General features: G+C 41.4%; 1 protein-coding gene across 1 annotated transcript; it reads left to right on the top strand.

Annotated features, from left to right (window-relative positions):
• Nucleotides 1-8,970: 8,970 nt before the first annotated feature.
• LOC109220187 (BTB/POZ and MATH domain-containing protein 2-like) lies at nucleotides 8,971-15,305 on the top strand. Its single transcript, XM_019384649.1, has 4 exons — nucleotides 8,971-9,854; nucleotides 10,504-10,852; nucleotides 13,650-13,926; nucleotides 14,875-15,305. The coding sequence occupies exons 1-4, from the start codon at nucleotides 9,424-9,426 to the stop codon at nucleotides 15,051-15,053; spliced, it is 1,236 nt and encodes a 411-aa protein (XP_019240194.1). The 5' UTR covers nucleotides 8,971-9,423; the 3' UTR covers nucleotides 15,054-15,305.
• Nucleotides 15,306-18,328: the final 3,023 nt, after the last annotated feature.

Below are 18,328 nucleotides of genomic sequence, written 5' to 3'. Positions count from 1 at the left end.
ATTTTATAAATAAAAAGAGAAGAAATAAATCAATTTGGAGCTTTTTTTTAAAAAAATTATAGAAAAATTATAAAAATGCTTATGCATGCTTATAACTGTATATGTGCTATTTTGAAAGTATATATATATGTATGTAAAAATATATGAGGAAAAATTGGGTATCAACACCTCCTCTACCCGCCAGTGCGGCAAATAAGGAGGAAGTTCAACGCCGCAATCAACGAGGCCGTCAGTGAAGAAGTCGATAAGTTGCTCGCAAATGGCTCCGTCCGAGAGTCAAAATATCCCAGTGGGTCGCCAATGTGGTCATGGTAAAGAAGAAAAACGGAAAGTGGCGGATGTGTGTAGATTTCGCAGACCTAAACAAGGCATGCCCAAAAGACTCCTTTCCGTTGCCACACATCGACCAGCTCATCGACGCAACAGCGGGACACGAGTTGCTAAGCTTCTTAGATGCCTACTCGGGTTACAACCAGATCCTCATGGAGGAAGAAGACCAGGAGAAAACCACTTTCATTACTCACCAAGGAACGTACTGCTATAAGGTCACCGTTCGGACTAAAGAATGCAGGGGCGACGTACAAGAGATTGGTCACCAAGATGTTCAAAGACCAACTCGGCAAAACAATGGAAGTCTACATCGACGACATGCTGGTTAAGTCAAAAAGGAAAGAAGATCAGATCGATCATCTGAAGGAAGCCTTCGTCATATGAAGGCAGTACGACATAAAACTAAACCCCGAAAAATATGCCTTTGGCGTAACCTCGGGCAAATTCCTCGGTTTCCTGGTATCGCAAAGAGGCACCGAGGTCAACCCAAATCAGATTAAGGCCATCGAAGGAATACCGAAAATGTTAACCAGCAAAAAACAGGTATAAAAACTGACAGGTTGGATAGCCGCCCTATCGATGTTCATCTCATGGTCGTCATATAGGTATTATAAATTTTTCAGTGTGCTAAAGAAAGATAACGGGCTCCAGTGGAATTCGGAGTGTGTCGACGCCCTGAGAAAACTGAAAACCTACTTGTCCTCACCATCGTTACTCGCCAAGGCAGATCCAGGCGAATGCCTCCTTGTCTACCTAGCCGTCTCCGAAGTCGCGGTGAGCGCGGTTTTGGTCCGTGAAAACAAAGGTACGCAATCTCCGATTTATATATCAGCAAAACTTTAGTCGACGCCGAAACGAGGTATCCCCACCTCGAAAAATTGGCTCTGGCGTTGGTCTCAGACCATATTTTCAGTGCCACCCCATAAAGGTGGTGACGACTTTTCCCCTCAGGAGCATCCTGCACAAACCCGAGCTGTCGGATAGGTTGGCCAAATGGGCCATAGAATTGAGCGAGCACGATATAACATATCAACCGCGAATTGCGATAAAATCACAAGTACTCCCCGACTTCGTCGCTAACTTCAGTGTGGAAATACTGTCCGAGGTCGAGCAAGAAGCGCTTCGCGCCTCCCCTGGGCAACCCGACCTCTGGGTCCTCTACACCGACGGCGCATCCAACGCGTTGGGATCTGGATTGGGACTTGTACTCGAAGTCCCAACGGGCGAAGTGATTCGCCAATCCATACGATGCCCTGAAATGACTAACAACGAGGCCGAGTATGAGGCCGTAATTGCAGGACTAAAATTGGCCCTCAAATATGGTGCACGATGAGTCATCCTCCGCTGCGACTCTCAACTTGTCGTAAACCAAGTTACTGGGACTTTCCAGATCAAGGAGCAGAGGCTACAGAAATACCAGACCGAAATCCACAAGCTGCTACCAGAATTCGACGAATACCGACTCGACCAAATACCACAGGCGCAAAATATTGAAGCAGACGGTCTCGCCAAGCTGGCAGCGGCAACTAAAAATATCGCCAAGGAGAACGTGGTCACCCTCCTCCACTCATCAATAGACCAAGTCGAGGTACATTCTATAAATTTAACTTGGGACTGGCGGAACCGCATCATATCATATTTGCAGGAGGGAACACTCCCACAAGATAAAAAAGAAGCCAAAAAGCTTAAAAAAAAGCGGCCAGGTACAACCTCATAAACCACGACCTTTACAAAAGGACGTTCGGTGGTCCTTTCGCCAAATTCCTTGGACCAAATCAAACAAGGCGTGTGCTCGAAGAGGTACACGAGGGTCACTGCGGTGCCCATACAGGCAATCGGGCCCTCGTCATATGTCTTATTCGTGCAGGATACTACTGGCTCACTATGAAAAAAGAGGCCACAGATTACGCCAAGAAATGTGAGCAATGCCAGAAATACGCCCCTATGATACACCAGGCGGGCGAACTCCTACACTCCATCACTTCTCCATGGCCGTTTATAAAATGGGGGATGGATATCGTCAGACCCCTCCCAGCAGGGCGAGGTAAGATACGCTTCCTTTTGGTTCTAACTGATTACTTTTCCAAATGGGTGGAAGCATGTGCGTTCGCTCAAATACGCAAACAGGAAGTCATCGCGTTCGTCTGGAAGAACATCATATGCCGCTTCGGCATCCCCAAAGAAATCAGTTGCGACAATGGACCTCAGTTCATCGGGAAAAAGATGATCGAGTTCTTTGAAAAATGGCATATCAAGCGGATACTCTCCACGCCGTATTACCCTGCCGGCAACGGTCAAGCAGAATCCTCCAACAAAATAATGTTGAATATATTAAAGAAAAAGCTCGAGGACGCCAAAGGGCTATGGCCGGAACTGCTACCAGATGTGTTATGGGCCTACCGTACAACGCCAAAAACCAGCACAGGTGAGACACCGTATTCACTGGTCTACGGTAGCGATGCAGTTATACCCGTTGAGGTCGGAGAACCCAGCCTGAGGTATTTCAATGAGAGTGGACCGAGCAACGACGAAAACAGAATACAAGACCTGGACGAGGTAGAAGAGCGAAGGGACATGGCTCACATAAGAATGATAGCCCAAAAACAACAAGCAGAAAAGTACTACAACAAGAAGGCCAAAGTACGACCACTCAGAGTCGGGGACTACGTCCTCAAGGCCAAAACACAAGCAGCAAAAGACCCAAATGAAGGAAAATTGGGAACAAACTGGGACATGCTATGTAAAATCACAACAGCAGCAAGCAAAAGAGCATTCCAATTGGAAACAATGGAAGGAAAACTACTACAAAACAACTGGAATGTCGCCCACCTCAAATACTTCCACTTCTGAGAAATGACGCCACCTAAGTCGCACTCTTTTTCCCTCACCCGGGTTTTGTCCCAATCGGGTTTTATCGGGGAGGTTTTTAACGAGGCGACGAGGGGGACGTCTCGAAGTTCAAAGTATAGTTCATTGCCCCGCCTGCTGATGGCATCTCCAGGCCGAACAATGAAGGGACTAGATACAAAGAATCTCCATTATATGTACGCAATCGACATGTATCTCCAACATATGAATGAAATTACTCCATTATGTGTACGAAATCGACATGCATCGCCAACGTATGAATGAAGTTACTCCAACGAATATACAGAATCGACACGTATCTCTAATATACGGATAAAACCGGCACATACGACACTTCAGCAAATAAAATAAAATATGTCACCCTCACGACGGGATAATACTTCGGCCCCCCTTGAATCTCTCTGCATCGTAGCTACCTCTCCACACTTGAAAATATGTAGCAACGCCCCTATTTATAATACTGCAATCCAAATTTGATTAGACTAACAAAATTAATTCCAATATGAACTTGGTAAAGAAAACCTAACTAGACATGAATAAAATAAACTACTAAATACCAAATCCTAGACAGCTCGAAAGTAACATCCCAATGGCTAAGGCCATTATCAAAGAAAATAGTTCGACATCACTCGAACTACGACAGGATAATACTTCGGCCCCAGCTCGAAAGTAACATCCCAATGGCTAAGGCCATTATCAAAGAAAAGAGTTCGACATCACTCGAACTACAACGGGATAACATTTCGACATTAAGTCGAAATAACACCCCGCGGCTAAGGCCGTCGCCACGAAAGAGTTCGATACTATTCGAACCACGACGGATTAACATTACGACATTAAGTCAAAATAACACCCCACGGCTAAGGCCATTGCCATAGAAGAGTTCGACACTACTCGAACCAAGACGTGTTAACATTTCGACATTAAGTTGAAATAACACCCCACGGCTAAGGCCATCACCATAGAAGAGTTTGACACTATTCGAACCACGATGGGTTAACATTTCGACTTAAGTCGAAATAACACCCCACGGCTAAGGCCATCGCCACGAAAGAGTTTGATACCATTCGAACCACGACGGGTTAACATTTTGACATTAAGTCAAAATAACACCCCACGGCTAAGGCCATCGCCATAGAAGAGTTCGACACTACTCGAACCACGATAGGTTAACATTTCGACATTAAGTCGAAATAACACCCCACGGTTAAGGCCAGCGCCATAGAAGAGTTCGACACCATTCGAACCACGACGGGTTAACATTTCGACATTAAGTCGAAATAACACCCCACGGCTAAGGCCATCACCACGAAAGAGTTCGATACCATTCGATCCACGCGGGTTAACATTTCGACATTAAGTCAAAATAACACCCCACGGCTAAGGCCATCACCATAGAAGAGTTCGAAACTACTCGAACCAGGACGAGTTAACATTTCGACATTAAGTCGAAATAATACCCCACGGCTAAGGCCATCGCCATAGAAGAGTTCGACACCATTCAAACCACGACGGGTTAACATTTCGCTATTAAGTCAAAATAACACCCCACGGATAAGGTTATCGCCATTGAAATAAATTCGACATCGCTTGAAACACGACGGGATAACACTTCGACATTAGCTCGAAAACAACATCCCTATGGCTAAGGCCTAAAGGAAAAAGCTCGACATAAGAGCAATATCGCTCGAAACGCAATAGGTAACATTTCGACAACTCGAAAATAAGCACGACTATGACAAAGGACGTCGCCAAATAAACAAATTAAACACAGCAAGAAAACAATTCAGACGTACACAATAAAAAGTAATTGCTCCATTACAGCTGTTATATTACAAAAGGTTTTTACGAAGGGCTCAAGAACGCCCCCACAAAAATGGTAAAGCAAAATAAATACAGCCAAGTCCTATGCCACATCACCCCCATGGCATACTCCTCATTGTAGCAAGAATCAGAGGCGAGCTTGTCCGCATCGTCGAAATCGACTTCGTCTCTGCCAGGCATGACAGGGTCGTAACCACACGGCTCTCGAGCGGCACGCGCTTTAATACACACCTCTCGGAGTGTCGCCTCAGATATTTTCCCATCAGCATGAAGAGACTTATATACGTCAAGCTGGGCTTCGACATGAACCCATAGCTCATATAAATCTCGAGGCATGACAGGGTCGGCCGAAGCATGGGAAGTAGAAGGCTGCGACTGTCGTCTTACGTCCTCCGCCTTCAGAGCAGCAACTTGTTCATTTAATGCGGACAATTTCGCCTCCAGATCTTGGATACGCCCCTCAAATCTCGCCACCTTAAGCGCATATGCCTCCACTTCCTTGTCCCGTTCTGATCTGCAAACACGAAGGGTGTCTTCCAGAGCCGCTACCTCAGAGACGGCAGTTGCCCTATCCCTTTCGGCATGAGCCAACCCATCAGCCTTGGCACTCAGCTCGCCTTTAAGGTCGACGACCTCCGCCGCCTTCTTGTCAAGCTCGGCAATTAAGTTGGCCACCTTTACTTGGAGGTCGGCATTCTCAGCCATCACCTCCTTACTCAGCTCAAGCTCATCTTCTCTAACCTAAGGGGCGCATCGAGTTTACTACAACGGGCAATAGCCTTCATCAGGTCCTCATCTCGTTCTTTCAGCTCCTCGACCTTTTTCGCCAATTGATCCTCCTTTTGCTTAAGACCCTCGCGGAACAGCTGAAAGTCGTGATCCTGAGTAAAGATGTCAGCCATCGCATGATGCTTGGTGTGGTATTCCTGATATTTGGAGGACACCTTCCCAAAGACGGCCGTCCTCCGCCTTTCCCTACGTTCACGCTCGATCTCCATGATAAGGGTCTAGTATGAAAAGCAAAGTTAAAACAAAGAAATGGGCTAAGGATACGAAAATAGATCCAACAACGAAAAGAAAAGAGAGAAGCTTTTACCCGTAGAGCCATGCTGGAAACGTTCCGTGACAACTCTGCATCACTCATCGCCTTAAGTGTCACGCTCTCAGGAGCAGCGCACAAAGGTGCGAACACCGACGCCACCTGATCACAGTTCGACAACAAGTCGTAGTCTCCAGGGATGACTATTTGTCGATCAGAACCTTCCGCTCTCACTTCTACACGAGTGTGACGCTCCGAGAACTCTCGTACATCTTCAGGGTCAACGTCCGAACCTGAGCCGTCGCCCTCGGCGTGTACGCCTCCTCCAACAGCAGATGATGCTCCGCCCTCAGCAGAGTGCGCAGACCCCCCTCCTTGGTATATTCCTTCGGTCCGGGGAGATCTTCCTGCCAAAATGGTATCCGCCATAAAAACAGGCACCGGTGCCGTCTCCGACGCACCAGTTCTGCTCTTTCCAGCATCAGTGGCAACTTTCTTCCCAAGTTCTACCCTCCTCCTTTTTCTCGAGGGAGATTCGTCCCCATTGCAGGGCTCATCCACAAGGTGATATACTGGTCGGGAGGAGATCTCATCCCGAACAATCATGTCACGAGAGGAGTCACTAGCCTGTACGGGCTGAGCACGGCCCCCTCGGACGGACTCAGCCAAGGTAAATTGCATCCCCGCTGATGCGACGGCCTGGCGAAATGCAGGGACTGGAGCCTTCTTCCTGTAAGTCCTACGACATATCATCACAGGGAGTTGTGTCAATAAACGGCGACAAACAACTAAAGGTCAAAACAGAGAAAAACATTTATCAAATGGAACCTTCGGCCCAAAACGTTTCACGAAAGCGGGCCAATCCCGAGTTTCCACCACGTAAGGTAATAAGCGGGCTACCCAGTCCTTGATACCGGCAATGGGACGAGGTGTATGCCTCACAGCTGCATAGGAAAGTTACAAATAAGTACAAAGTTGAAAAAAAAACAAAAGTAAACTACAAGTACCAACACCTACGGTTATGATTCCACCGTTCTGGGAATCCAGCAGGGTCCGACACCAGATGCTCGGTTCTAACAAAGAAGTATTTATGCCAAAATCTGTGGCTTGCCTGGTCGTCCGTTCCGACCACCAGTCCCCCGGTCCCACGGTACCTCAAATGTATCATAGTTCCCCTGTGAAAACTAGGGGAAAACAGATGTAGGAGGTGGTGGAGGCCAACTTCACACCCCGCCAACTCTACGTACTTCGTCAATACCAAAAATATCTTGTACGTATACGGAGAAAGTTGCGCCGAGGAGACCTCATAAAACCGAGAGAATTCCTCCGCTAACGGAAGAAGAGGGAAAGAGTGGCCGATCACAAAGGGGTATATATAAAAGGCACAATATCCCGGTCTGTGGACATATACGAAGTCCCTCCCGGCCGGAACCATCTCAACATGGGAGGGAATGTTATACGTAGATCAAAGGTCATCTCTGCGAGCCTGCTCAGTCTCAGAAATCACCGGAGCAGGAGAAGGAACATGCTCTTTAAGGAAATCATTCCGAGACAGGGGGTTTCTCGGTAGTATCTCCTCCACGGTGGGAAGGCTGTCCCCTTTCTCTACCGCCACATCCTCATGACCAGGGGGAGGTACTATGGAAAGCGAGGTGGCGTCAGAAATCTCTTCGTGGGAACGATGTGTTCTAGGCATCTCAATGGCAGAGGGTATATTGATAAAACAAAGAACGATGAATGGAAGAAGGTGAAGAGAAAGATCACGAAAGTAGAGCTGAAGATACGAGAAGAGATGGCCAAAGAAGATAACACATACACTAGAAAGGAAATGATCGAAAGTTCTAGAAAGAACCAAACCTTCATCTATTTATAAGGTTTGGATGGCGCCAGAATCGAAGCGAAAGGCTGCCAGTGGCACCAAAATTGAAGCAACAAGCCAATCGGTCTCTGCCTCGGGAAGATGCGCAATGATGACGCACGTGAGGGTGACGTCATTTCCTGATATGTTGCACTATCTGGAATACTGTAGATTGCGTCGCTTTTTCGTTATTGATCAAACCGTTACGATCTAACCGCCAAATTTCTCCGCGGGTATGGACGACGTCCGCTTATCAAGGATGCACAGGGTCGCGACCTCAACAAGCGGAGGGACTAATTGTATGGGTCCAAATTTGGCAACCACGACCATTACCGAGTAGGATGAGGAACGAGGTTATCATGATGCACCGTCTGATGGTCATCATGGTGAAAGGTACGACTGAGGGCGGTCAGTCGATGCATAACGTCCACGATAGTGTAAATTTAGTGGGAGACAGTAAGAATATACTTTTCGAATATTCTCTATGTTGTACTTTTTAGGGTTTTTGGGAGATGAACCCTTATAAATAAGAAGGGTAAGTAAAGAAGAAGGGGGAGGGAGAAAAAAGACAAAAGAACACTTTGTAAAAGAATCATCTGAGATTGAATGCAAAAGCAGTCTTGTTCATCAGAGAAGATCCCAAGATTCCCCAATCATCTCACACTTCTTCTCCCTTACATTGCTTGCATCCGGGACGGTTCTATTGTGCATTTAAATCTACAGATTTATGAGCTTTTATTCGATTTGAACAGACTTGTTATATCGTTCATCTTGCTTACTCCTTCCATCATTTGATCTAGGTTTTATTGTGCTGGACTAAGATTGACCTCATAACTATTATTAATTGTTTTAATCAAAAAAGTTCTAACATCTTTTGGTCAAACACTAAATATGTATAAATATAATATATATTGAAATATATTTTATAAATTAATATTAATATATACAAAAAATATACATTTTGTCTATTATTTTTTGGGGCAGTCAGCAGTTATATAACGGGAGTATAAATTTCCTATACAGGACTACATCTATACATGCACGTTAACCAAAGATCTCCTTTTACTCCTTTAGACTTTAGAGCCAACGGTTACATCCTGCATTTCCTCAACCACCGAAAACAACCCCCCAACAGCGCGTGAGTTTCCAACTCAATCGTACAGCCAGCTTGCACAGTACATAATCATCATTTTTTGTCACCACCCCACCGCGCGTATAAAAATAATTCATCCATTCCGTCTCTTCTTCCTCCTCCTCTCGCGAAGCCCTAGAAAATTCACATTCTACCATTCCAGAGCCCGAATTTCGCAGAGCCTAGATCTCCTCTAAATTCACCCCCGATTTCGCTGATAAACCCATTATTCGCTAGCCCAAAGCACTCCGTTTCCTTCGAACTTGGCTTTCCAAACCCTAGATCTGACCCACATTTCCAATTTTTTCATAAATTGGAAATTTTACTAAAGATTAATTGACCGATTGAGTGATTGCCGTTAAAATTTCACGTATGGTGGGCATGGGAAGGGTTGAAAACGAGGCAATTAACAAACCCTCTTCATCGTCCTCGGCTTCATCATCTCCGGCGACGACTACGTCGACGTCGGTGACGGAGACGGTGAATGGCTCTCACGATTTTAAGATCACGGGATATTCGTTGTCCAAGGGGATTGGGATTGGGAAGTACATCGCTTCTGATACGTTCATGGTAGGTGGGTATTCGTGGGCGATCTATTTCTATCCTGATGGAAAGAGTATTGAAGACAACTCCACGTATGTTTCGTTGTTCATTGCCTTAGCGAGCGAAGGCACGGATGTGAGGGCGCTTTTTGAGCTGACGTTAATTGATCAAAGCGGTAAGGGTAGGCATAAGGTGCATAGCCATTTCGGGAGAGCGTTGGAGAGTGGGCCCTACACTCTTAAATATCGTGGAAGCATGTGGTGAGTTCCCTTTCATGGGTTCTTTCTTTTACTTTTTGCACGGTGTGGTCTAATGTAGTTGAATTTCACTGACTATTCAATGCTGGTTTTACCTGACCTCTGTCCTTTCCGATAAAGAATTATTTGACGGATTGGTTGGTTGACTTACTCTTTTGTACGGTGTACTTTAATGTATGGGCTTGTTTTGTGGTATACTTTTGATTTTGTGACACTGGGCGCTTTAATCTTGCCCTTGTCTTTGTGAATAGATTTGCTTAACTTTTAGTAGAAGAAATTGCAACCAGCAGTCATCTTTGCACGTCTCGTTCGTCCTTGTCTCCTTAACCTTTACATGCTTGTGCTGTAGTTCTTATTCTCATAACGTCTTTTCTGATTTACTCATCTTACCTCATAAAAAAAGAAACTTCTAATTTGATTTACATTTAAGAAATGGAAACTGTTTGCGTTTCATGTGAGCTTTTGAAGTATGCTGAAACTTGTTGTGGTTTTGTTGTAGATTGAAATTAGCACTTAGACCAGAATTCAGTTGCAGGATTTGACTTAATTTTTTTTACTTCACATATCACCTTCTCTATCCATGTTTGTCGAACCTTTTGTTTATTTTACATGCACGTATATAAATCTACATGGGCTAATTTGGGTTCTGCAGGGGATATAAGCGATTCTTCAAAAGAACTGCTTTAGAAACATCAGACTACCTGAAGGATGATTGCCTGCAAGTTCATTGCTGTGTTGGTGTTGTGAGGTCCCGCACCGAAGGACCTAAAACTTATGCCATCCCTCTACCACCATCAAATATTGGACTACATTTTGGACAACTCCTTGAAAGTGAGAAGGGTACTGATGTAAACTTTGAAGTTGATGGAGAGATATTTGCTGCTCACAAATTGGTACTTGCTGCGAGGTCACCTGTGTTCAGAGCACAACTCTATGGTCCAATGAAGGATCAAAATACAGAGCATATAAAAGTAGAAGACATGGAAGCCCCTGTTTTTAAGGTCAAAGTCATATACCTCGGTCCCCTTTCCTTCCCTTATCTCTAGATTTGACTTCTTATAATGTACAATGTTTTGGAGAGCGAGAAGCGGAAAAAAGCGAGGCCTCGCTTCACCGAAGCGAGAAGCGTGAAACGAAGCGCGCGCTTTTTTTATGTGAAGCGCAATTTACACATAAATAAAAAAAATTAAATAGGCATACCAAGAACTCAAAAATAAATAACATATTAAGCAAATGTTGCACTTTTGTCCTATTGCCAATTGCAACTCCATACGCCCAAGCTTGATCTTTTTTATGGCTTGATGCCATTGAATAATAAGATTGAATTTACTACAATCAACAACCAAAAAAAAAGAAAAAAAGAAGTGTTAAACAGTGAACAGAGAACAGAGAACAACAGCAGAAATTTAGAAAAAACAGAGCACAAGCATAAAATAGGGCAGAACAGAGAAATAAAAACTGAAAGAAATAGAAAAGAAGAAGAGAAAAAGGAGTTGAACAGTGAACAAGCAGAGAAAATCAGAAGAGGAAGAGAAGAGAGAAAGAAGAGAAGAAGAGAAACTTACTCGAACTTGAAGAGCAGAAGAGAAGTCGTCAAGGTGTAGTCGTCGCTTGCAGCAGAGAAGTAGTGTGCGTATGTGTATTTGCAATTTTTTGTTAAAAAACCCTAGGCTGCTGCTGGACATCGCTTAAGCGAGCTTTTCTGCGCTTTTTTCATCGCCTCGCTTCTCGCTTTTTAGGGTGAAGCGTGCGCTTATTTAGCCGAGTCACGCTTTAGGGCAGAAAAGCGCAGGTCCATCGCCTCGCCTCGCTTCTGCGCTTTAAGCGAGAAGCGTGCGCTTTTAATAACACTGATAATGTAAATATCATTAATGTGATCTGTAAGTATTCAAGATAGTTAGTATGCTGAACTTGGTATTTGCATTACTGTACTACTATGAAAACTCCCCATTCCATATTATCTCAGTTGTCATTGCATTTTCTTTCACACTGCGATCTGCGCTTTTGTTGAAAAACCCTAGGCTGCTGCTGGACATCGCTTAAGCGAGCTTTTCTGCGCTTTTTTCATCGCCTCACTTCTCGCTTTTTAGGGTGAAGTGTGCGCTTATTTACCTGAGTCACGCTTTAGGGCAGAAAAACGCAGGTGCATCGCCTCGCCTCGCTTCTGCGCTTTAAGCGAGAAGCGTGCGCTTTTAATAACACTGATAATGTAAATATCATTAATGTGATCTGTAAGTATTCAAGATAGTTAGTATGCTGAACTTGGTATTTGCATTACTGTACTACTATGAAAACTCCCCATTCCATATTATCTCAGTTGTCATTGCATTTTCTTTCACACTGCGATTAAGCAATTTTTTCGAAGTTACTTGCACCTGCAGCAGTTATTTGTTGTTTCCTGCCTCTTTTTTCTTGGATGAATATTTTCTGCCACTCTTAATAGGTTTCATAAGTTTTCTCTCCAATAGAGAGCTGGTAGTTCAATTCAGAGTTTTGACCAATAATTAAGTGTTTAAGAAGGTTATAGCTGGACAAGGAATTGTTCTTTACGGATTTGTGATGTATTCAGTTGAGCAGTTTCAGCTTGGAAGGCTAAAAGTTGTCAGTATGAAGCTATTTCGGAAGACATATAGGAACTTTATGCTCTACTATATGATTTTCTCTTTGTTGGTTTGTTTTTCCATTTTTCATAAAATTGAAGACCTCTCTTGCTGTAAACTACTTGTATGTGATACATCTACTTGCTAACTCTTCCAACTCGTGGCAAATTTACATCGTGGTGCTTTTGCTTTGAATTTTCTAGCTTTTACTTTCTAATCTCAAAAAGATGGGAGTTGACTTCCATTCATCATAATATTCCTAAAGTTCAGTTGACATTGGTGGGGGATAAGTGGTTATGAATTTATATGCAAGTAGTAAGAAGTGCAACTTCATTTTGACTGGTGCGAAGTAAGTATGCATTCAGACAACAGTCAAATAACTTCTTTAACTTGCTTATCTCGGAAATTGTTAATGCGTTAACTCTTTTTTGTCCCAAGCGTTCCAGTGGTTGTAAACTTAAATACATTGATCTGATCCCTACTTTTAGGAATGCTCAGTGTTGTTAAAGGCTCCCTCGAGGCACTTTTAAGTCTGGAAATTAGATACAACATAAGCTAGGTGTTGTCGCCTTGCTTTGTTACTGTTTCAGTGTAAGCACCGAGGCACTGAAGGGACACATCGTTGCCCATTTTCTATAATCTTGACGAGGGTGACACTAAATAATGAATGTACCTTGCAATGTGACATGCTAAATATCAATCAAAAGTTATGGATGAATATGTATGATTAAGAATAGGAGATTATAGATACGTAAAATTACATCTTGATTTATAATTATCATCCACTTGTTTTATTGGTTTATTGTTTTTTCTAATTCCTTTATCTATACTTGTTGGTTGTGTTTATATCTACTTTTTCTTGCATTACATATTTACTTATTTGCTTCTTCATTTTTGCATGTTTTCACTGGACCCACGGTGATTGCTCTTTATGTTTAAAGCCCAAGAACACCTTTCTATGCTTTTTGCCTTTGGTAACATTGCATCTGTGGTGTACTTGTTGAAGCTGTTTAATTTATTACAGTATCAACAGGAAGTTAAGTAGATTACCGCAGATGCCAATAGAAGCTGTATTTGGAGTTCATTTTTGAGTTAAATGTTTTTTATTTGCAATTCTGATGTGGCATTCTCTTTTCATTATACTTTTGTGATTTAATTTTGCATTAGTTGCTTTAATTCTCGTGTATGTTGATGGCAGGCTCTTATTCATTTCATTTACTGGGATGTGCTGCCGGACATGGAAGAACTCACAGGATTGAACTCAAAATGGGCATCGACCTTAATGTCTCAACATCTGCTTGCGGCTGCTGACCGTTATGGGTTAGATAGGCTCAGGTTGCTCTGCGAGGCTAACCTGTGTGAGGAAGTTGCTATTAATACTGTTGCAACAACTTTAGCCCTGGCTGAACAGCACCACTGTTTCCAGCTGAAATCCGTCTGTCTCAAATTTGTTGCCATGCCAGAAAATCTAAGAGGTGATCTTTTATCTCCTGTTCAACTCATGTTATAGTGCTACATCAAATTTTGCGATTCAATTTGATTATTTGGTTAAACTTTCAAGTACTTGACTTTTTGTGTTACTTTTAACACATTTATACTTTTTTGGCATCATGATCTACAAATAATCTCTCCTAAGTGTAAACTCTCAAAAGATTTAATTCCCCTTATGAAAATTTTCTGTAATAAAATGTACTGGCGCTTTATGTCTGTAAAATGAAAATTTAAAAGTTCTAATTTGATTTTCAACAATTCTCTTTATGTACTAATGAAAATATTGGCGCTAGTTAATTTGGAAGGGAAGATGTCTGGCCATTAATGCAGGTCTATATTAGTATTTCTGAAATGAGTTTCTATTCGTCGTCCTTATTTCTAAAGGGGTTCAGGTTTAGGCACAAAAGAAAAAGTGAAGCAAGACTCGCAACCCTACAAATTGGTGATGTCATTGAATTAACTTTATGCTCAACCGATAGGCCTAAAGGACGTAGTTACAATATTTTTGTGCAAATTGCAATTTATATGCCACCACTTCAAATCCAAGTTAGCATAATTGAAAATGTCTTGATTAGCATGCATCTAGATTTTACATGCATTTGATGTTCATTGGCATCTAGATTTTCTTTTGGTAACATGCATCTAGATTTCTTTTTGCATTATGCATTTGATGTTCATTGACCATTTGTCCCTTTGATTTTTAACTTGTCATATCCTTAGCATAGTATTTTTATCCAGGAACCTTGGTATTAGGATTTAAAGTTGATAGGTTCCACCTTTAAATTATTAGAATTGATCTTATTATAGGATTGCACAAACGAAGTGAATTTTGTTCTAGCTCGTACATACTAGTGTCAGAGTTATGTTATTAGTTGATACTGATTGAGTTATGTTATTAAGCGGTATTGACCAGCATAGTCTTTCTTATGCAGCTGTTATGCAAACCGATGGTTTTGACTATTTGAGAGAGAGTTGTCCTCATGTCCTCACAGAACTATTGGAGTATGTTGCCAGGGTAAGTGAACATTCTGGCATTGCCAGCAAGCTAGGGAATGAGGTTATCCTTGATGGCGGCGATGTTAACGGCCGGCGCGTGAAACAAAGATTATAATTGAAGTTCTGAATGCCAAATTGTGGTCGTTTCTAGGATAGGAATATTTTTCATGATGAAGCCTGTAGTTTGACATAGATGTAAATTTGGGTCTGTCAATGTCATTGATATTGTAATCATCTATAATAATATCTTGTTCCTAGTAATATGTATTTGTGTATGGTTCCCGCTACTTGAAGCTCTTGATACATTTCCCAAGAGACTCGGCTTCTAACTCTTTGTTGATAAGGTTTTCTCTTTATTCCCTCTACTTATGTGCGGTTCCTTCGTGTATTTGAACTTGATATTTCAGCCCTTGATTTGTTAATTGGAACACGTAATTTATTTGCTGTTATTTGGGGTATTGTTATTCGACAGATAATTAGGTGATAAATATTCGTCACAGTTGAAGGTCTACGATGAAACTAAGTTACCGCTCCACAAATAGGCTTGTGTATTAGGCTTGTAGGGCTTCTAACATTGTAATCACACGTTGGTGATTTGCGTATCATTCCGCGCCGCTGTTCAACTTTTGTCCATGTTTTAGGAATTTCTGCAGAGATAGTTTGGTTCTATGGAAAATTATTTTTTCATGCCGGTAGGTGTGCCTTAGTACAATCTTCATCTTACCTGTCTTGTTGAATTGGTAACAAGTTATATAACTTGCATTGTACATATGTCATGCGAATTGACAATTTACCAGATCAATACCCTAAAATTTTTGCAATTGGATTTTGCATATCAATGTTTAAATTTTGGAAAAAATGTGTATATGTAAACTAAGGGTGTTTTTCGGACGGGCTGGTCATGAGAAAAAATAAGAGAAATTTTCATAAAGCACTATCTTTTAGTAGTAATTAGCCATCTATAGATACCATTTGCTATATTACGGCATATAGTATTCATGATGTATTCGAGTATTTAAGCTATTGTATTCATGAATACAATAGCAAAAATAGGCGTGAATCAGGGAAGTCCAGCTAATCAGTTGTTGTATTCGAGTGTATTCGACTGTATTCATGGAGTGAAACATGGGATTACAGCTGGACATATTCACGGCGTGAAATAGGGGATTACACTGTTTTAAAACAGAAAGTGAATCAATTAACATAATAGACTCCTAATATAACTCAACAAACTCAATTATAACACACAAATTTTATATTTTTCAGTTATAAAAAAGATTCTCAACCGCAATATACAATGAAATAGATAGATTACAGAGGGATACTTGAAATACAATGAGAAAAAAAGACACTGAATACAATGAAATACATGGAATACAACGAGATACATTGAATTACAATGAAAAAAAAGATAGTGAATACAATGAAATACATAGAAATACAGCGAGATACATTGAAATGCTCTTAAAAAAAAGGTTTCAAATTGCTCAACCCCAAACTTCAGACGACCTATTTTAGTCGACAATTTTCCGACGACCTATCGGATTCCGACCATGATTCCATAAGCTGAGGTATTTTACTTATGGCATCTACAGTACCGGCGAAGTCAAATAATCCACTACACAACTTTGATTTTCTCACTAGAAATGAATAATCGTCTTCATCAACGTTGCTGCTCATCCAAGCTGTCGGCGACGGCGGCACGATTCGCCGCTAAATAGTCTCAGTTTCGATGTGTGAATCCTTCGCGTGGTTCGTTAGTCATAAAGGAGTGATTCTGCCATGATTGCTCGCCAGTCACTGATCCGTGATCTTGTTTCATCGGCACTAGGATATGACTCTTTAATGGGATGGGGGAAGAGAATGAGATGTATCAAAGTAGAGAGAGAAAGAAAATAGTATAACTGATTAGCGTATTTAGTGGCTTAGGGCTAGGAGGTAACCAAAATTAAATATTTTGCTATAAACCTTAAAAGGTATCTATAGAATATAATTTTTTTAAATGGTATTTATTTAAAATAAATAAGGTGTTAACCTTTGCTATAGGAGGTAAAAATTCCAAAAAAGAACCCGTTCGGTTAGTGGGGCGGGCAGGTTAGTGGGATGGCATACCGGGCTATTAGTGGGCTAGGTAATTCCGGTTAAAATAGCACGGGCTAGCCAGTTTTCGGACTGGTCATTCAAAAATAGCCAGCGTTTGCCAATTCATTGAAAAATAGCCACTATTTTGCTGCAACAGAGATCGGTCCAGCATAATATACTGGAGCTCGGTGCACCTATGTATGAACTTCGAGCATATTATGCTGGACCGGTATACTTTGCTGGAACTCCAGTAAGTATACTGGAACTCCAGTATACTTACTGGAGTTCCAGCAAAGTATACTGGAACTCCAAACTCCAGTACAATATACTGGAATTCCAGTATACTTTGCTGGAACTCCAGTATACTCCACTATATTATACTGGAGTTCGAGTATATTATACTGGAACTCCAGTATATTTTGCTGGAGTATTTTCCAGATTTTGAACAGTGTTTTCGTTCAGATTTATCTTTACATGAAAAGTGGCTAAATTTCGGTGGCTTTTGAAACTGTGGATATTTTTGAATGACCACTTGTAAATCTGGTTATTTTTGAATATCTCCCTTAAATTCCGGGTTCTAGTGGGCCCATCCGGGTTCGGGCCTATTCGGTTTGAACGGGGCCGGGTTTTTTTTTTGTGTATTATGATTTCTTGTTCAATGTAATTGATACTTAAGTGTTTGCAAACTTCTAAATATACTTTTTAACTTTAAGGTTTAAACTTTAAAGTGTTAAATTTGAAATTTGAATTTCAAAATTCAAAAATTAAAATTAAGTGACTACATAAAATTATTTAATAAGACCAATATGTACAAACTTCAAACGTTTTCATTTCATATTTTCATTGCATAATAATACTTCAAATTAACTAGCAAGTTCTATTTTAATTTTTTCATTTTTGAACTTGCAAATTAAAAGTTTACAACAATTAAAAGTTGGAATTTTTACCTTCCTATACACTATTCGAAACTTAATTACCCTCCATACTCAAGTTTTAATTTAATTACATAGGCATATACAATTTACCAATTATATACAATATAGGAATTAAATGAGTATCCCTTTATATTAGGAATTGAATAAGGAATCAATTATTTCCCATCCTTGTTCTCTCTCTCTCTCCGTCTCTCTCTATCTCTCAATCTCTCACTCTCTGTTCTTTCCCCAATTTTTCTTCCTCTGATGCTCTCTATTTTTATCCTTTCATGTTGTATATATTTTTAATGGAATTTATCAATAGATTTCAATCATTTTTTTATAGAGTTTTAACTTAGCAATTTTCTTTCATGTTGCACAATTGGTGTTCAAA

This window comes from Nicotiana attenuata, unplaced genomic scaffold (assembly GCF_001879085.1).
Source record: "Nicotiana attenuata strain UT unplaced genomic scaffold, NIATTr2, whole genome shotgun sequence".
Taxonomy (NCBI): domain Eukaryota; kingdom Viridiplantae; phylum Streptophyta; class Magnoliopsida; order Solanales; family Solanaceae; genus Nicotiana; species Nicotiana attenuata.
The sequence above is the reverse complement of the archived record's forward strand: the minus strand, read 5'-3'. Positions and strand labels throughout refer to the sequence as shown.

Coding starts and splice junctions, on each gene's coding strand:
- LOC109220187 (XM_019384649.1), top strand. CDS start 9,424: ATGGTGGGCATGGGAAGGGTTGAAAACGAGGCAATTAACAAACCCTCT. Junction 9,855..10,503: donor AAATATCGTGGAAGCATGTG/GTGAGTTCCCTT, acceptor TGGGTTCTGCAG/GGGATATAAGCGATTCTTCA. Junction 13,927..14,874: donor CATGCCAGAAAATCTAAGAG/GTGATCTTTTAT, acceptor TTTCTTATGCAG/CTGTTATGCAAACCGATGGT.